Genomic DNA, 18,270 nt, shown 5'->3' with positions numbered 1-18,270 from the left:
TGTGTCACAGGGATTGAACTCAGGACCTTGTGTTTGTGAGGCAGGCAGCAGAACCACTGAGCTAAATCCCCGGTCTTCTGAATATTTTCTTTATTAGTATTATGTTTTCTATGATTGAAGCCAACATAGAGAATTTTGTTTATTCTTTATCATCTATCTTCTAGGTTGGGTTCTGCCTTTCTTTCTCTCTCCCTTCCTCTTCACCCTCAGGGATTGAACTCAGGACCTTGTGTTTGTGAGGCAGGCAGCAGAACCACTGAGCTAAATCCCCGGTCTTCTGAATATTTTCTTTATTAGTATTATGTTTTCTATGATTGAAGCCAACATAGAGAATTTTGTTTATTCTTTATCATCTATCTTCTAGGTTGGGTTCTGCCTTTCTTTCTCTCTCCCTTCCTCTTCACCCTCTCCTTTTTTCTTCCCTCACCCTCCCTTCTTTCCTTCTATCCATCCTTCTGTCCCTCCCCACCCTTCCCTTTTTCTCTACTGAATGTCTGCAAAGTTCACCTGCTCTCTGCTTTCCCCTAACCTGGGTGTGGGTGGCTTTGCTCCCACTCTGACTTCTTTGCTGTGATCTTCATACTGTCACCCTGTCTTCTTCAGAGGGGCCATAGCTTGAGCCGAGCATTACGTTCCTCAGACTTTTCTGTCGCCTGAGGGAATTGCAGGGCTCAGGCAGACTGTGGGGAATTTCATGAGAATACCTGGGCTCTGCTTTCTCTTCTGGGATTTAGGTAAATGCTGGGTATAACAGGGTTCCTTCTGTCTAATTGCTGGGTGCCTCCCCTTCTGGGATGGGGGCACCCCCAGGCCCAAAGTAGAGGCAGTGACTAGAGTCATTGTTCACTTTCTCCATTTTCCTGGCCTCTCCCCAGCAGCTTCTCCTTCTGGTTCTTCATTAAGGACAGCTACTCAGTTTACTTGCTCCCAGATAGGAGAGTTTTGTTGATTGGCTTTGTAGAGGGGAACCAAGAAGGGCGATGCTGCAGAACCACCTGCCTTTTTGGCCTGGATACCAGTATTTGATGCACATCTCATTAGATTTTATTCTTTGGTGAAAAATCATCTCATCCCCCGGTTCTTTTTTGCTTCTGAAGAGGAGGAAAGTCTGTGATGCAGTTTCTATCTGTACCTTTACTGAGGAGGGACACTTGCTCATAACTCTAAACTCCCTCTTTGTCCAAGGTGGTGTGGTTACCAGCGCCCAGAGCAGAGCCAGCATGGCGGTCACCAGGGCCTTTATATCCAGGAAGAGACTCCACCCTTCTCAGCCTTGAGGACTCCAGAGCAAAGACACAGGATAGGGCCCTCATTTCTGCCCCAAGAGGACCTTGTGAAGTGGTTGGTGAGGACCAGCCAGGTTGTGCGTGTACTATAGCTGTGGTCAAGGGTCAGCTGGGGATTCAGTCATGGCTCCTCATTCCTGGGGTGGCTCTAACAACTGGGCCATGCAAGAGCCCAGCTCTGAGCTCTCTGTCGCTTTCTTTTTTTTGGTGGTGGTGAGGAGGGCATTGAGACAGTGTCACCCTATGTAGCCTTGAACTCACTATGTAGCCTATGCTGTCCTCTAACTCACAATGACCCTCCTATCTCAGCCTCCTGAGTGCTGGAATTACAGGTATGTGCCACCACACCTGGCTGTTGTCACTTTCTAGACCTGGTCCTGGTGGGAGCTTTCTTGGATGTGCCCCTTCTTTCGTGCTCTCTGGGCTGGAGTAAGCAGGCCCTCCCAGGGGCTGCTTCCAAGGGGCTGAGCAAGGCCCATCTCTGCCCTTCCTGCCTTGCTTTGGGCCTCACCTATCTACCAGGATCCAAGAGGTGTCCTTTTCACATGGGTAGCCCAGCTCTTCAGGAGAGCCCGCAATTTCCAAGGAGGACCCTAGAGCTTTGCCCCTTCACTGCCTTACTCCCAACCTGCCTACCTATCAGTCTGATGGGTTGCGGCTGGCCCCTGGAAACCAGGTAGTGCCCTTGTGCCCCAATGCCAGGCCCTGCCATTACAGGTTGGCAAGCCTAGGGGCAAAGCATGCCAGCCAGCACAGCGGCTCACTGGTGGCCAGTCTGTGCCTTGGGGGCTGTGCACTGACTGGCTCAGTTGTTGTGGGCAAGGAGCTGATCCATGAGGGGAGGAGACTGGGTCTCTGTTCTGCTCCAGGTATCATGAGTCTGTGGGGGGCATAGGCTTTCTTCCTTCCTGGCAGGGGCTAGAATCTGTTCTTTAGTTCAGAGATCAGTTACTGCCCAGGTGAAAGAATGAGCTGGACTGAGGTTGAGGATGCTGGCCCTCTACCCCACTGGGCTGACCTTCACGGGGGCAGGGGCTCCACCTCGCCTCCTTGCTGCCTTGCTGCTGTGCCTACTTCTGCATGTAGCTGTACACGAGGGGAGCTGTGTATGTGTGGGGTATGAGTGTATTCACAACCATGTGCATGAACACGAGGGTACGTGTGTGTATGTGTGTGTGTGTGTCTGTGTGTGTGTGACCCACTATGACTCTCATGAGACCACAAGTGTGCATACCTGTGTGCACACGAGGCTGTTCTTCAGCAAGTGCACCCAGCAAACCTGGGCTATATTTAAGGTAGCCATTATTTCTTTGATCCATGCCCTTGCCCCAGTGTTTTTGTTTTTGTTTTTGAAGTGGGGTCTCACTATGTAACCCAGGCTGTCTTTGAACTTTTGGTGATCCTCTTGACTCAGCCTCCTGAGCTTGGAGGCTTCAGGTGTACACTACTGTGCCCGGCGTCACATGCTTGATATTTTGCATGTCGTCCCTGTTACCTACATGTACATGGACTTGTGTTGTATGGTTTGTGTGTAGCTCCCAGGCTACGAGTGAGTGCATGTGTATGTGCAGGTATGAGCTAAAGCTTGTGTGCACGTGTGAGGCCTTACATACGTATGGTTGTACTTGCAAATATCTGTGCACGCTTGTGTGGTTGTACGCATGGGAGCACGGGAGCATGTGTAACCGTGTAAGCACGGCTGTGAAAATATGCACACCTCTCTGGCCAGGGATGACTAAGCCAGGGATTTTCGTCCTCGCTTCCCCAGCTCCAGGGAGAAACCCTTTGAGTCTGAAATGGCAGAGGGCAGGGCTCCCAGCTCAGCCAGTTCTTGGGTTCCAGGCAGCATTCCCAGGCCCTGTTATCCAGCAAGGACTAAGACAGAGAGTAGGAGAACAGAGCCTGATTTCCCTTTTGGAAGTCCCCTGCGGGGCTGTTGTCAGGAGGATGGTGGGGCCTGGGAAACTGGAGAGGACGGGGAGAGGAGGGGAGGCCTAGACTGGGCCGCAGCAGTGGCCAGGAGGTGGAGGCAGATCTGAGGAGCAGTAAGGATGCAGAACAGACAGGACTACAGGGGAGTGAGGGTGAGAGAGGCAAGTCAGATCACCCCGTGTCGAGCTGCTGCCGTTCTCCCTGGCTCCCCTGAGCCCGAGGATGAGCAGCTTCAGCAGTGCGCTCACTGGCAGGCACTGTGCCTGTGTCCTGGCTGGCTCAGCCACGCTGGGAGGACATGAAGGGGTGGAAAACAGGGAGAACCCTGGCCAGTGTGCGGAGCCTTGTGGCTGTCCAGGAGGGGCCTGGACTACAGGGCTGAGATGCCTGGGTAGGAGTGGCTTTGAATAGGTACTAAATTCATTGAATAGGGGCCCTTTATGTTGGTTGGTTTTGTTTTTTAATGGAGGAACCCAAATCTGAACCAGTCACAGGAGCCATCGAACTAGGACCTGATCTGTGCCCTGCCTGTGGGGACTGCAAGCGCGTGCACAGTGAGGCGACCAGCATCAGGAGCTGTCTCTCGGTGCCTTAGGACTGGTTAGGCATCTGGATCCTTCATCATTACTCAGCCAGGGAAACCAAGGCCCAGAAGCATGGAGCTCCCCAGGTTGGGTGCTTCAGCAGGCAGGTGGGTCTGGGCCATTTACTGGCAAGGAAACACCCCTCTGTCATAGAGCCCCTCCCGAGGTGGCTGGGCTGCCCCTGGTGGGGAACCTCTGTAATTAAGGGATTAGCAGGCAGCCTCTCCCCAGCCAGCCCTATGCCCCTCAAAGCCACAGAGTGGAGCCAAGGATTTGGAGATGTGGTGTCAGTTTCCAGGTGTGTCTGAGGAAACTTGGCATCCTTGGACTGCTCGTTCAGCCTGAAAAGCCCCATTGTGGCTGCTGCCCCCCTCTAATCGTCTTTTTTGGGATCAGGATCCACCCTGCCCCAGCTGGTGGAAGGAAAAGGTATATTTCAGTGTGTCCTGTGGGCGCGGACCGTGCAGGGGAGAGACAAAACCAGAGGCTGTGTGGCTGTGTGCCTGGGGCTGCTGGAGTCTGGACTGTGTGGAGGAAGGGGATGCAGCAGGGGCAGGCTGGCATGTGAGGAGAAGAGAGGAGAGGCCTGGTGGCCCAGGAGGAGGAGGCCCGAAGGCGTGGCCATGGCAGAGGGTTGATGTGAGTCGGGCCTGGCTGTCGTGTGGCCCCAGGAGGCCGGCTGGTAGGCCCTATCAAGAGGGATGCAGACAGTGATCTGTCCAGGCCTTGCTTGAGAACTACCAACCAGCAACTTCCTGACTCCCTCTGCTGTGGGTGCCCACCCTATGTCCTAGGTCCTGAGGTAGGCCCACCTTGCCCTGAGGGATCTCCCGTTTGTGTGCCATGGGCCAGAGGCTGCAGCCATAGAGAGTCTGGTTTGGCCTCTTCCACCCACCCTTAACCAGTGCCTGCCTAGATTCCTATCCCACCCAGTGTGGAGAGCACATTCCAGTCTCTTGCCTCTGATCCTGTGGGTCCTCTACTCTGTGGTCTTGCAGCTCTTCTCAGCCTATCCTCATCCTGACTGGCCTTTAGGGCTCTGGTCAGGGCCACCTTCCTCCCTGTCTGATTCTCCCATGCCAGTTTCACTGGGCACTGTGAACCCTGGAGGCCTCTGAGCTCTTTTTGCCAAAGGTCTCCTCCCCCTCACTGTGCATAGGCCAACCATAGGGGTAAGGGACTTTACAAGATAGGACTTGATGTGTAATCTTGAGCCTGGGTTCCCTGGTCTGTGACATGCAACTTATCAGTGGATATACTGGTGCACAGTAGGTGTTTGGCAGTGGTTCTTTGTTCCTCTACCCTGGTGCTCACAGGCTTCTGAGCATCAGGTCTTTGAGTGCCTGAGCCCCCTGCCTGGTACACAGCCCCGTGACTCCAGGAATGACTAATTCCACTCCAGCAATAAGCTCTTGGGAACTCTGCTCTGATAAATGAGACTTTCTCTTCTTGCTGCTTCATTAAACTGTTCTTGAGTGAGGGGAATGAGGATTGTCCTAATCCCTTGGCACGAGGTGAAAGTTTCAGGGAACTGGGTAAGACCGGCCCACAGTTGCCTGTGGTCATTGGAGAACATTAGGAGCAGGGCAGAGCATGGGCACTGGATAGGGGTCAGAAACCTTGTACAATAGGCTGGCTTTTCCCTGGGCCAGCTGGTGACATCAGACAAGGCTTGACTCGGTTCTGTTTCCCTAGGTTCCCAGTTTCCCCGAAATGTGAAAGTACTAGCCCTGTACTGCTCTAGGGGTCTGGGTAAGGGAAGGCCTGGGAGAGGCCATTGTGGGCTTTCCAGCCAGACTGGCTGGCTACACACAGTAGGTGCCTCGTCATTGTGTACAGGCCTCAGAAGACAACAGATAAGGTGTGGGCAAGCTCTAAACAGTCTTCTGGCCTTCCTCTTCTCCAAGAGTGTTTCCTCTGTTTTAAAAGTGTCCTGGGAGGGCCAGAGATGTAGTTCAGTGGTGCCACAATGTCCTGATTTTGATCCCTGATATAGGAAAAAAAAAGTGCCCTGGCGGTCCTGGCTGCTTCCTCTGGGGCCCATGGGTGACCCCGAGAGCTGGGTCCCAGGACTGTCCCTTAGGAAGAATGGACTTCTCAGGGCTGGGGCCTGGTACTCACCTCTGGGTTGTGGCCACTGGCCAGGCCGGCCGGGGGCTGTCTACCCACCCTCAAGACTGGGAACTGGAAAACCAGATCCAGACAGTGCCCACTGCGGTCAGTCTTGGTCTTGCCCTTTGTGGAGCCTCAGTTTCTCCTGTCCACAGGTGGAAAGAGACACTGTGGGGAGCCTCACCCAGCTGTGCTTTCTCCACAGGTGTTTCTGGCTCTGGGGGAGCTGCTTCTGTCCTGCAACTGGGCGGTGGTGGCTGACATCCTTCTGGTAGGTGTGGGGTGTGGTGGGGGCAGGTCCGGGGCCCTCTTGAGCAGTGGGGAGCTGGTTCTGTCCACCCAGGGTTGGCCCTTCGCTATTGGGCAGCCTGGGGGTTGGAGAGGCCTTGGGGCAGGGGACCAAGGCCACTCACAGCTGCCTAGGACCACAGGTCCCTGACACTCAAATGTCTCCTCTGATTGTCACCTCCATTTTGCAGATGAGCAAAGGGAAGCTCAGAGAAGGCAGGTGCCAGGGCCATGATCACACAGTGCCTAGGCTTTGTGCCAGCACTGGGCAGGACTGCCTCCTTCCCTCTTTCTTTACCATGCCACTTCTCAGCAAGCCTGCTCTCAGGGGTGCAGATGGACGATTTTAGAGCAATGGCCACTGAGCCCAGCTGTGCCCACCCCAACTCTTGTGTTGTGGGCTGTCATGCAAGGGCTGGCTCAGGCTCTTAAGAGGCCTGGTACTGTCCTGACCACATGACCGCTACACCCAGAGTCCAGCTCAGCCCTGCCTGAACGCTCTCTGTGGCCTCCTTGCCTCCTTCTGGGAGGTGTGTGGGGAAGGACTTTGAACAAAGAGAAGGCTCCTCGGCCCGGGAATACCCTGAGCTCTTCTGCTGCCTACTGGTGCCACTGTCCCACCCAGAAACAGGGAGTCAGAGCAACCTGGCTACTGGCAGTGCAGGGACACAGGCTTGGAGTCAGGAAACATGACTGGGCTTCAGCTGTGCTTCTGCCACTATCTGTGTGACTTTGGGCATGTCACTTGTGTCTCTGAGCCTCAGATTCCCCACATGGACATGCTAAGAGTACCTACCTCATGGATTGTTGTGAGGGTGGAACTTCTGCCCATTGCCCAGAAGAGAATGCTGGCTGGGACTCTCAGCAATTCCCAGGTTTTTTACTTGCTCTTCTCTGTCCCCCAAAGAAATCTGGGTGTCCTGAAATCCAAGTTTGAAAGGTCTGTGGGAATGTGGAGTTATTTAATTAGTCAACAAGGCCTTCTTGAATATGACTGTTGACAGGATGCTCACTCCCTGTGGAGCTGTTCCACCCCCTCCCATGGCCCAGGCTCAGCCAGCATGGAGAGGGCTGCCCTGTCCTTGGCTCCCAACATGTATCAGCTACAGGGGTGGCGGCCTTCTCTGGCCTCTCCCTCCAGACAATGACTTGGGCTCCACAGGCCGGTGGAATGGCCTTGGGCTTTGGTTTCCTTGTTACAAAAAGGGGTAATCATGACTAAGTGGCGTGAGCAAGACAGCACGCTGGAAAGTGTTCTGGACACAGGGAGATGAGCATCCCTACCCCCAACACAGCTTTCCGTCTCCCAGGCAGTATAAACAGAGCTGCATGTGCCCCCCGCAGCTTCCTCCACTTGCCCCCCACGGCATGGATCCACATGACAGCCCCACAGATATGTGAAGACTGCGGGCCCGTGTCCCCTGGTGTCTATGTCTGCAAGAATGATTAACCTGGCAGAGCCAGGCTCCTTGTAGAACTGAAGAGGGAAGGGGGTGCGGGGCTGGCCTGCTGGAGTCTAACCCATGGGGGAGCTGGGAACAACTCCTTGCTGCTCTTCCTGGCCTGCAAACCTCCAGTCCCACAGTTAGGCATAGACACCCAGCAAGCTTCTTGCCCCTTTTCCAGCCTCCGCACCTCCTGGAAGCCGACCACCTTCCTGCATTTACATGGTGCGGGGGCGTGGCTGGGCTGGTCCTTGCAGCCCTGGGAGTTCAGTAGCCTCCTCTGCTGATTCCCTGGTAGAGGCATAGGAGGCAGTGGTCTCAGGGACTGTGCACACAACAGGTAGGCTGTGGGTGACCCTGTGCATAGTAGGACACATGGTGATGGGAGAAGGGACAATGATGCGTAGATGTAACACAAGATCCCAAGAAGCTGGATTTTTAAAGGTGGCCAGAGCTGGTTTTGTTGGTGCACACCTGTATCCCAACTACTCAGGAGGCTGAGGCAGGAGAATAGAAAAGTTTTTTCCAATATTGGGGATGGAACTGGACCTTTATGCTGAGCTATATCCCCAGCCTTTTTTTTTTTTTAATTTTGAGAGAGGGTCTTGGTAAATCACTAAGTCACACAGGCTGTCCTTGAGCTTTTGATCTTCCTGCCTTGGCTTTTCAGAGTGCTGGGATTACAGGCATGCACCACCACACCCATTGAGGTTGGAAAGTTTGAGGCCAGTTTGTACAAGGTAGGCAGATTCTGTCTCCAAAAAAACCGAACCAACCAATCAAACAAACAAAAAAACAAAAAGGGGCTGGGGGTGTGACTCTGTGGTGCAAGGCCCTGGGTTTGATGCCCAGCATTGCAATACCACACACACACAAAAACCCAAACCCAGCCAACCAACCAACCAAACAAAAAGCCTAAGAGAGGTGGCCAGAACAGCCTGTGGGGGACAGAGAGGGGCGGTGTGGAGAGAGGTGGCCCTGACATGTGGGGAGCAGCAAGGTATGGGGTCCAGGGCCAGGTCAGGCCTGGGTGTGCACAGGAATGGGCGGGAGGTCTTCCGGGCCATGTGCACCTGCTCTGGGGCTGGAGGTGAGATTCTTTTTGGGGAGAAGCTAGAGAGGGCCCTGAGACCTCAGAGTGTGTGCATGTCATGGGTTAGGAATGAGTGGGCAGGGGCTGAGGGGCCTGCATGTTTGGGAGGACAGTACTGGTGGAGAGGAGGCCAAGGGGTGGGGGAGGTGAGGGGAAAACAGGGGTGGACAGTGGGACAGGTGGGCCGGAACCTGTGGGAGGTTTGATGGGGCGAGGACTCTGCAGCGGTCCATCTGCTTTCACTCCCAGCCCTGTCCCTAACAGCTTTATGATCTTGGTCAAGTGACCTAACTTCTCCTGGCCTTGTTTTGCTCAGCTGTACCGTAGATAAAGTGGTAGTACCTATCAGTTCCCCTGAAGGAGTCCTGTGGGCCTTCCACCCCCTGAGGTAGTCTGCCGCAGGACATTGCTTTCTTTGATCCCTAATCCACTGAGGGAGAATGCAGACTTTCTCTGGAGCCAGGGCTCTGGGCCTGTCTGGTCCAGCGGCTCTTAGGCTTCATTATGTATAAGAATTGAGTTTGGAGGAGCTTGTTACTAGTTTCAGGTCCTGTGTCCTCACACTGTGATTCGGTGGGTTTAGACGAGTGGAGGGAATTGCATCTCTGATAGACTTCCCAAAGGAGCCTGATCCAGTATTCCGGGGCGCGCTAGAGACACTGGCCCAGCGTACTCAAATTGCCCATCTGGGCAGCCATCGCAAAATTCCCGACACCCCCTTGTTCACACAGCCCTCTCCGCCACAGAGAGCTCACTCCCTCACTGTGTGTGGCAGGGGGCTGTGTTCGTGAAAGTGGTCTGGCTCAGCACAGCCAACACCCACCTCTGGCGACTTCCCCTGGGCTGGCTGGGCTCCAGAGGGTCCCCTTCTGGGAGGCTGAGACGCTGTCTCTGGAGCCTGCTTCTCCCCAAGTTGAGCTCTCTGCCTCCCCAAACCACTCATGGGGTCTCCAGCTCCCTCCTAACTCCACCAGGGATGACCCACAGCCAGCTCACCCACTTCCCGGCATGGGGAATAGAGCGGAAGTTGCTCATTGCCTCCCTCCCTGCTCACTCCCTTTCCACTTCCTCAGCGGATTTTTTTCCAGCCCTCCCCCCCACCTCTGGGGGCTACTAGCCTCTCCTCAGGTCTCAGGGTTTCCTTGCTCAGCCCCACCCCCTAGGTAGCTGTCTGCTCAAGGGTCTGTCTCGCTGTCCCAGGGGTGTCTGGACTGAGGGCCAAGAAAGGAGTGCAGGAGGCAGGCTGCCAGGGAGTCTGCACCTGATGGTTGACTCTCTGTGTTCCTCTGGCCAGTGCTGATTTTGCCCTGGGCTATAAAGAGAGCAGCTTTCTGAGAAGGGTGAGCCTAAAACAGAGGTGTTTTGTTTTAGAATAGAGTGAGCCTGGAGTTCTTGGGAACCCAAAGGTCTCTCATTTCTAAAATTACCCCCTGGGCTCTCCAGGTGTTGCTGAGCCCAGCCTTGGCCTGTGGCTATAGGAAGACACCAGTGGGGACCCAGAACAGGCAGGGTGGGCAGGAAGACGAAGACCTGCCTTCCCATGGCTGGCAGTGGCTGCTCTGGGTCCAGCAGGCTGAGGTTTTTGTGGTGGAAGGAAGGGACCAGAGGCTTGGACCTTTTTCTGAAGGTCAAAGAAGCCTCAGCCCCCACAGGGACCTTTTTGGACATGCAGAGCCCTCAGTCTAGGAAGCCCAGCAGTCTCTCCAGAACCACCCATGAGTAATCACATAATTATGGGGTCAGAAGGAAGTCCTGTGGAAGGTGCGAAGCTGTTCCTCCTCAGCCTGTAGGCAGGTCCCTGCCATGGCAGGAAGCCCAGTTTCTCTCACCACCTGGGCAGGGTGACTCAGTGCCAGTGATCTGGGGACTGGCTGAGCACCCATAGGGACCCCTGCCACTGGGCTCTACCCACCCACAGGGCTCCCTCCCACCAGACCCAATCATCAGGCCTCTGCAGTTCTGGAATACAGTGATTGTCTGTCTGGGATCCTCTTCCACACTTTTAATGCTACTGCCCCCTGTCTAGAGAGCCCTTCACCAAGCTCTCAGCCAGGTAGTGACTCCTTTCCTGCCCATTTGCAGGGCTGCTAATGGGCTTGTCCTCTTCAGCTTTCTTTCCATTTTCTGAATGTTCTATAACATATAAACATTGTAGGACATGCCGGCTCCTCCCACACATCCCAGCAGGGTGATCAGAAGGCCATGCCCTGAAGGGATTTTGACGGGTTTCCCAGGAAAGTTACTCACCTGCTCTGTGGAGTTTTTCTTGTCTATAAAATGTAGATGATAATCACATCTCCCTCATGGGTTAAGTTGATATATAAAATGCATAAGGAAGCATTCAATAAATGTTAGGAATTATTATTATCATCATTTGCTATTATTCTCTGCTGGGCTCAGATTATGGGCACTGAGGTCTAGGGACAAGGTGGTAAGGCAGAAGACTCCTCTGTGGCCTCCCTAGAGGGCAGAAGCCCTGGGCCTGGCAGTTTCCCCTGTGATTAGTCTTCCAAAAGTTTCTCTTTGAACTTGTTTATTGGGAGGCTTTTACTAGTCCCCTCTGTGCCTCATGTCTTGCTCCACTGTAGGGACCCCAAAAGAAATTAGGGGCACTGCTGCCAACACAGTGTGGGGGATACGGGAAGGTGAACAAAGAAAGGATCCTTCCTTCCATCTCTGGATGATGTGCACTCAGTTAGGCACATGTGTGGGGGCTGTGGGAGCTTGGGCAGGCACCTGAACTCTGAAAGGGCTTCGCAGAGGAAGTGACCCAAAGGTAAGCCCTAAGTGACAGACAGAGATGCTTCAGGTAGGCCAAAGAGCGGGAGGCAGGCTGGGAAGAAGGCATCACATGTTCAGGTGCACAGGTGATTCTGCCTGTGGGGTTTTATTTCAGCATGATGTCTACCTGAGGTCTTTGAGCTAAGTAATGTTGGGGGTTACCTCAAGGAAGGTGCTACTGTACTCCACTTGGGGATGAAGAGACTCAGGCACAGAAGCAAGAAGCAACTGGCCCAAAGTCCCATGGCCAGCAGATATGGGATCCAGGGTGGGAACCCCCACATACTAACTCTAGAATTCCTTGGAGGTACTGAAGTACTGGGAATGGAACCAGGGCCTCAGACACAGTAGGCAAGTGCTCCACCACTGAGCTCCACTTCCAGCTGAGAATTTATACTCTTGACCTTCCCTCCCGCTGCCAGGGGGATGTGTGGGCCTCCCCAGCATGGCTTCCTTTAGCCTCTGCCCAGTGGACTTGAAGTTCCTGAGAAGACTGAGTGCTCCGTGCCATCCCAAATGCCGGTACATGCAGGTACCTGGCTCTGTTCTGCCAGCATCCCCTGCTGCCTCCTGGCCCCTGAGTTGGGACTGTCACTGTCATGCCTGCTCCCCTCACAGTTCAAGGTCAAACTGTCAAGTGGGGTGCACCCCTACCCCTAGGCATGAGGCAAGAGGCGCCTGATGTACCCCTACCCCTAGGCATGAGGCAAGAGGCGCCTGGGCTTGAAGGTTGTTACTTTCCTCCTGTTCTACTCACCTGGCCAGCCTGTCACACTTCCAGGCAGGTCCTCAGCAGGAGGGAACAGGGAAAGGTGTGAGGGGACACCCAATCTGCCCTCACTGGGGGAGCTGCCTGGGGCTCCTGTGTTTTGCAGTCTGTGGTGACACCCAGATGCCGGGGAACAGCGGAGGCGCTTCAGATCACAGTAGGCCACATCCTGGGAGACGCTGGGAGCCCTTATCTTACTGGACTTGTAAGGCTGGCTGAGTGTGGGGTGGGGTGGTCTGGGGAGGCCCCTTGCTTGCTAAGGCCAGGGGATGGCCTGGGGGTCCTGGCAGAAATGTGTCCCTCCTCGGCAGGTCTCCAGTGCCCTGCGGGCCAAGCGCCCTGACTCCTACCTACAGCGCTTCCTTAGCCTGCAGCAGAGCTTCCTGTGCTGTGCTTTCACCATTGTCCTTGGTGGTGGCTGTTTCTTGCTGACTGCACTGCACCTGGAGAGAGACCAGGCTCAGGCCCGACAGCCTGGCACAGGTACTCCTGCAGCTCATACCCATGGACATCTAGGGGCCACCCCAACCCCGTGGCCAGCTAGTTAATTCATTTACTGGAAAATGTTTGTCACATCCTGCTATATGCCAGGAAGGGCTGCAGAGGCCAGGAAATAACTGAATTAGATGAAGTCTAAACCCTCATGGAGCTGCCACTCCAGCAGGTGGAGACAGAACGAAAAGAAAAAATGAGAGGATATGCTCAGGGGATAAGTGCTGTAGAGGGACAGAAGACTTGTCATGAATCACAGAGGGTTGTGGTGTGGCCAGAGAGGAGTGTGTGTGTGCCTGAGGAAAGGGAATAGAGAGGGACCTTCAGGGGCAGGTTCTAACTGTGGATAGGGTGGCCAGGGAGCTCCTCACTGCAAAAGTGACACTGGAGCAAAATCTGGAGGAAGGGAGGGAGCAAGCCACGCAGCTACCTGGTGGAAGGTGCTCTTGGCAGTGAGAGCAGCTAGTGCAAAGGCCCTGGGGGGTAAACATACCTCATATGTTGAGGACCAATGAAGAGCCCAATGTGGCTGGAGCTGGGGTGAGAGGGACAGTGGTAAGAATGAGGGTAGCAGTATAGGGCAGAGCCATGGGGGCTGGGAAATCCTTGTAAGGACCACAATCTTAAAGCAGAGTGAGACGGGATGAGCTCCAAGGGTCTGATTGCTTTGGAAAAGCATTGCCCTGGCTGCTGTGTTGAAAGCAGACCACAGCAGGTCATAGTTGAGGCAGAGGGGCCATAGGAGGCTCTGGAACTACTCAGTGACAACACACAGCAGTGACCCTGTGGGGAGTGAGAGGGGTTGGAGCTGGAATTTATCCTGCAAATAGAACCTGGAGGATTTCCTGACAGTCCCTGGGCCTGTTCCCAAAGTCCCTTCTGCCTCCTTTGGGGCTGAAAACTGTGAGCTTCTTTCCTCCCACAGGGACCCTGGATAGCAAAGATGAGGACAGCAAGAACAGGGAGACCCAAGACCTGCTTCCTGGTACCAGCGCCTCCACAGAGGTCCCCTGAGGCCCCTTCCCTGGATCAAGAAGGCCCCCGTGCTGCCCATGTGCCTCCTGCCGGTGTCTCAAACCACCTTTCGCTGTGATTCAGGGACCCCAGCTGATCTGCACCTGCTACTTGTTCACTCCCAGCTAGAGAGCTGGCAGGGCTCAAGGGCTGGGCTGGACTGAGAATTGAGCTGTCAGCACCCTCCAAGGGAGGCCTGGGCCTATGGCTGTGCCTGTGCCCAGCTCAAGGCCCTCTAGCCTAGGTACTTACCCTGTCTGCTGGTGGACCCCGATTAAAGCATGGTCAGTACAAAGCCCACGGATTTCAAGTTTTAGACAGTCCCGTTATTCTAGCCTCATGGTATGTCTTTAGGAAGGGGGAAGGGAGAGATAGAGGTGGTCGGGCTAAGGGTGCGCGATGGCTCCTGAAGTGGGGAAATCGAAGGAGCTGCTCAGATTGGGTCTCTAGGTGCCCCTGCCCTGAAGTCCTCACCACGGCCTTGGTCTCACAGTCTGCAAAGCCATGAGGGCACAGGACACCCTCTGTGTGAATTCTTCGTCTGAACAAGAGGTGGCCTCGGAGGTGGGTTTTCACTTGGCTGCCATTGCAGGGGTGTTTCTCAAAGTACCAGGGAGCCACTCAAAGGAGCACCTGGGCCTGCACAGATGCAGGGTAGCTGTGCTCAAGCCATGAGGAGGGACTCGTGTCGCTGTGCACACAGACTCCTGGCTGTCCTGGGCTCTATGCTCCCTGTGCTCCACCCACACTCTGACCCCTGCACTGCCTGCGGGGAAGGCCAGCTCTGTGGGACCCACCCACACTTGCCAGAGTTCTGAGCAGCTGAGCTCAGCAGGCCTGCCTGAGATCAACAGCTTCCAGGGGGGCAGCCGTGAGGAGGCATGTTCTGTCCTCCCAGGAGCCTGAGCTTCTGTCCCCTCCCCTGGAGCCCAGCCAGCAGATCACTTGCTTGTTTGCTGATTGCTACCTCTGCTGTGCCAGGCTGTGCTTGCCTCCCAGCAGCTGTGGGTAGAACAGTGACCTGCAAGCCTGCACGGCCCCTGACCCCCGCCAGCAGCCCCATCCCTGCTGCCCAGTGTTCTTCGTGCCCCTCTCTGGCTGGGACAGATTAAGCCAAAGCTAGACTCTCCAGCTCAGCTTACACTTGCCCCCCTACCCCCAGTCAGCCCTCCCTCGGAAGTGGGCATCACCTGGCTGACCAGCCCTTGATCCATGACTTGACCCCAGAGCTCATGAAACAGACTGCCTTGGAGTTATAAGGAATCCCCTGAGAAGGAGGCAATCAGCCTGGACTGGAGCCAGGATGCCATGGATCCTCAGCATTCATTGACCATGTGATCAGGGCTACCTCTTATCTCTCTCAGAGCTGCAGCTTCTCCAGCTGTATTCCAGAGGTGTGGCAGAGGTGGCTTCTCCACTTCAAGCCTTATGTGATTTTCACAGGTTGGGTCTTGATTCACAGAAGCACAGTTCCAGTATCTGAATCTTCCACCTAGCAGCTGTGAGGCTCACATCTCAGAATATGGGCAAGGGCTGCCTAAGAGTAAGAATATTCCTCTTCTGCCTGCCCCACCGGAGTCCAGGGTGTAGGGAGGGAGATGAGAGAGCTGAGCACAGCGGCATTCTCCTGTAATTCCAGCTACTTGGGGGCTGAGGCTGGAGGACAGCAAGTTCAAGCCTGGGCAAGGAGAGAGAAACACTGCCTCAAAATAAAAAGGCCTCAGGTTGTAGCTTCATGGTGGAGCGCCCCTGGGTTTAACCCCCAGTTCTGAAAAACAAAAGGGAAACCTCATTCCTGTCAATTCTGCAAACACTTATTGGTATCCACGAGTCTCATCACATTTTTAGGCAGCAGATCTTACTCCAGCCTTTCTCTTGGACTTCACAGCCCATGGCAGGATGGGGACACTCTGGGTTAGGCCAAGTGAGATGCTCCTTTGGGCAGAAGGGATCGCATTCCTCAGAAGCCTTCCAGGAAGTGGCTTTGATGTTGGTAAGGGCAGGAGGTGAATTCCGGGTAGAAGGTACTAGACAAAGGTGCAGGGGCTGGGGCAGAAGACTTGTCATGAATCACAGAGGGTTGTGGTGTGGCCAGAGAGGAGAGTGTGTGTGTCTTTGGTGGGGGGAGAGGAGGCAGGAGAGACTGGCTGAGACCAGAGGGGCTTTGGATGTCCCCTGATGGGCTGGGACTTCCATCCTACGAACCAGGGCCCCTTCTTCAGACTCAAGTGCATTATGACACTTGGGGTGCTGAGCAGGGCAGGGTGGTTCTTCCCAGGGCTCAGCCAGACAGGAGGAAGTGATAGGATGTTTTCATCAAAGTGGTTTGGGGCAGGGCTGGAGTCAGGGCCTGGAGAGTTCTGGGATGGGCGGACAAATCTCTTATCCTGCAGCCAAGCCAGATCCCCCTAGCTTCTCTTGGCTCCTATCTCTTTGGGGCCATCACCAGGGGCTGAGGCCACAGGTGTGAGAGGCCTGGATAGCCAGGCTACTTGGCTTAGAGCGGAAGAATCTGGTAAATGGAACCCATCTTCTGGCTCAGAAGAGCACTTATTGGGTAATCCCAGTCACTCATACTCTGATTTGTTTGTTGGGAATGTCAACAGGAAGAAAAATGCTGTTCAGTAGGCAGGTCCTCAAGCCTGACCCTGATCACTTCATATGTAAATGACTCGCTGGCAGGTGAAATGTGGCTTGCAGGTGAGCCTGTCCATGTGTGAGCATGTGAGGAGGTGTGTAGAAAGTCTTGGTAAAAGCTCTCTCCTTCCATAACGACTTAAGGCTTGAGTGGTTGAGCATGCATATCTATATTCCTGTACCCCAACCCTGACTTGTTTTCCCTTAACATCAGCCACAAGTTTGTCTGTTTCATTTCCTGAAGTGTGTGGTTTTCCCTTATCCCTGGGTGGGCTCTTTGTGAGGTTGTTGAACTAATAAAGTCCCTAAAGGAGTAGGCATGGGCAGGGGATTTAGCTCAGTCGTTCTGGCTCCTGCCTTGCAAGTGCAAGGGCCCAAATTCGATCTCCGGTATAAAAAAAAAAGAGCAGGCAGAGGTCCTGGAGGTTGAGCTGTGCTTTATCCCAACACAGTCAGGGGTGTGACTGGCACTGGCTCCTCTGGGTATCAATTTGGGTTGTAAGCAACAGAGTTGGGTTGAAATAGGAAAGGTGTTTATTGGGAGCATATCCGGAGCTTACAGAATTGATGGGTATCCAGGGGATTCAGGAGCTAGGTGATTCAGGCCCTCTCATTTGGGGGTCTTCAAACATTTTTCCCTATTCTTTTGCCACAAACTCAAGATTTAAATCCCTGGGCATGAAAGTCCAGTTGGGCTAACTGTGCCCATGTCTTGGTTTATAGCTCCATTAAGGCCAGGAAACCATAGTGCTGTTAGGAAGAGGGATAAGTGAATTCTGATCATCAAAATAAAACTGTTAGGTGGGGGTGGTTGTGCATGCCTGTAATCCCATCACTCTGGGAAGCTGAGGCAGGAGGATTGCAAGTTTGAGCCTACCTTGGGCAGTTTAGCAAAATCCTGTCTCAACATAAAAAATAAAAAAGGGGTGGGGATGTAGCTCAAAGACTCTGGGCTTAGTCTCCAGTACTGGAAAAACAAAACAAAACAAAGCATGCATATACACGCAAACACACATGCACATGTGTGGAAAAAAATGCAGAAAAAAAAGCAAAGTTGAGGTTGTGGCTCAGTGGTAGAGAACTTGCCTAACATATTTGAGGGAGGGCCTGGGCTCCGTCTCCAGCACAGAGAAATATAAACAAATAAAACAGACACAAAACCCATACTAGCAACTACAGAAAAAAAGGTGACACAAACCAAAACAAAGACCATGTCTGCTGCGATGTTTTTGTGTAGCCACTGTAGCAACTACAGAAAAAAAGGTGACACAAACCAAAACAAAGACCATGTCTGCTGCGATGTTTTTGGGTAGCCCTCTCTAAAATGCAGCCTCTCCTGGGCCAGGAAAAAGGCAGGGCTTGATGTTTTTCGAGGGATTCTTTATTCTTTTTTTTTCAGCTTTAATTGAGTTTATTGGTACATTTTAGGGATACAGTACAGTTACATTCATTGTTGGGATCTTGTACCTCTACATGACAAGTCTTGATTCTCATGGGATTCTTTATTCTTGATTGTCTCCATCCATGATCAAAAGAGACTGAAGCTTCTATCATTTAGAATGTGTTTAGATGTCCAAATGACAGAACAGGAACTTCTGTGTTAGTGGGGGCTTGGAGCCATCTGTTGTGAGCAGGAGACAGAGAAGCAGAAATGAGGCATTTGGAACAAAACTCATGAGGCGGACCCAGGCTGGAGGATGGGGACTCAACAAGTTCACAGCTTGGCAACTGCAGGAGCAGAGAAGAGGGACCTTCTCCCCAGCGATAGGTGGTAAACCTCAGGGAAGGCTAATCAAAGGGTAGGGTCAAATGGCAGGGGGAGGCTAATGGTGGGTGG

At 53.7% G+C, this 18,270-nt stretch overlaps 1 protein-coding gene across 2 annotated transcripts in view; it reads left to right on the top strand.

The window, feature by feature from the left end:
- The window catches only part of Spns3 (sphingolipid transporter 3 (putative)), a 46,175-nt gene extending 32,081 nt beyond the window's left edge, over window positions 1-14,094 (top strand). For both annotated transcript variants that reach the window (XM_010611355.2, XM_010611354.2), the window contains 4 exons: window positions 6,120-6,185; window positions 12,397-12,495; window positions 12,602-12,773; window positions 13,708-14,094. In XM_010611355.2, coding sequence (XP_010609657.1) covers window positions 6,120-6,185; window positions 12,397-12,495; window positions 12,602-12,773; window positions 13,708-13,796 — 426 coding nt within the window. In that variant the 3' untranslated portion in view covers window positions 13,797-14,094. The remainder of the gene's footprint in view (window positions 1-6,119; window positions 6,186-12,396; window positions 12,496-12,601; window positions 12,774-13,707) is intronic.
- Window positions 14,095-18,270: the final 4,176 nt, after the last annotated feature.

This window comes from Fukomys damarensis, unplaced genomic scaffold, assembly GCF_012274545.1.
Source record: "Fukomys damarensis isolate Sample0158 unplaced genomic scaffold, DMR_v1.0_HiC HiC_scaffold_13, whole genome shotgun sequence".
Taxonomy (NCBI): Eukaryota; Metazoa; Chordata; class Mammalia; order Rodentia; family Bathyergidae; genus Fukomys; species Fukomys damarensis.
The sequence above is the reverse complement of the archived record's forward strand: the minus strand, read 5'-3'. Positions and strand labels throughout refer to the sequence as shown.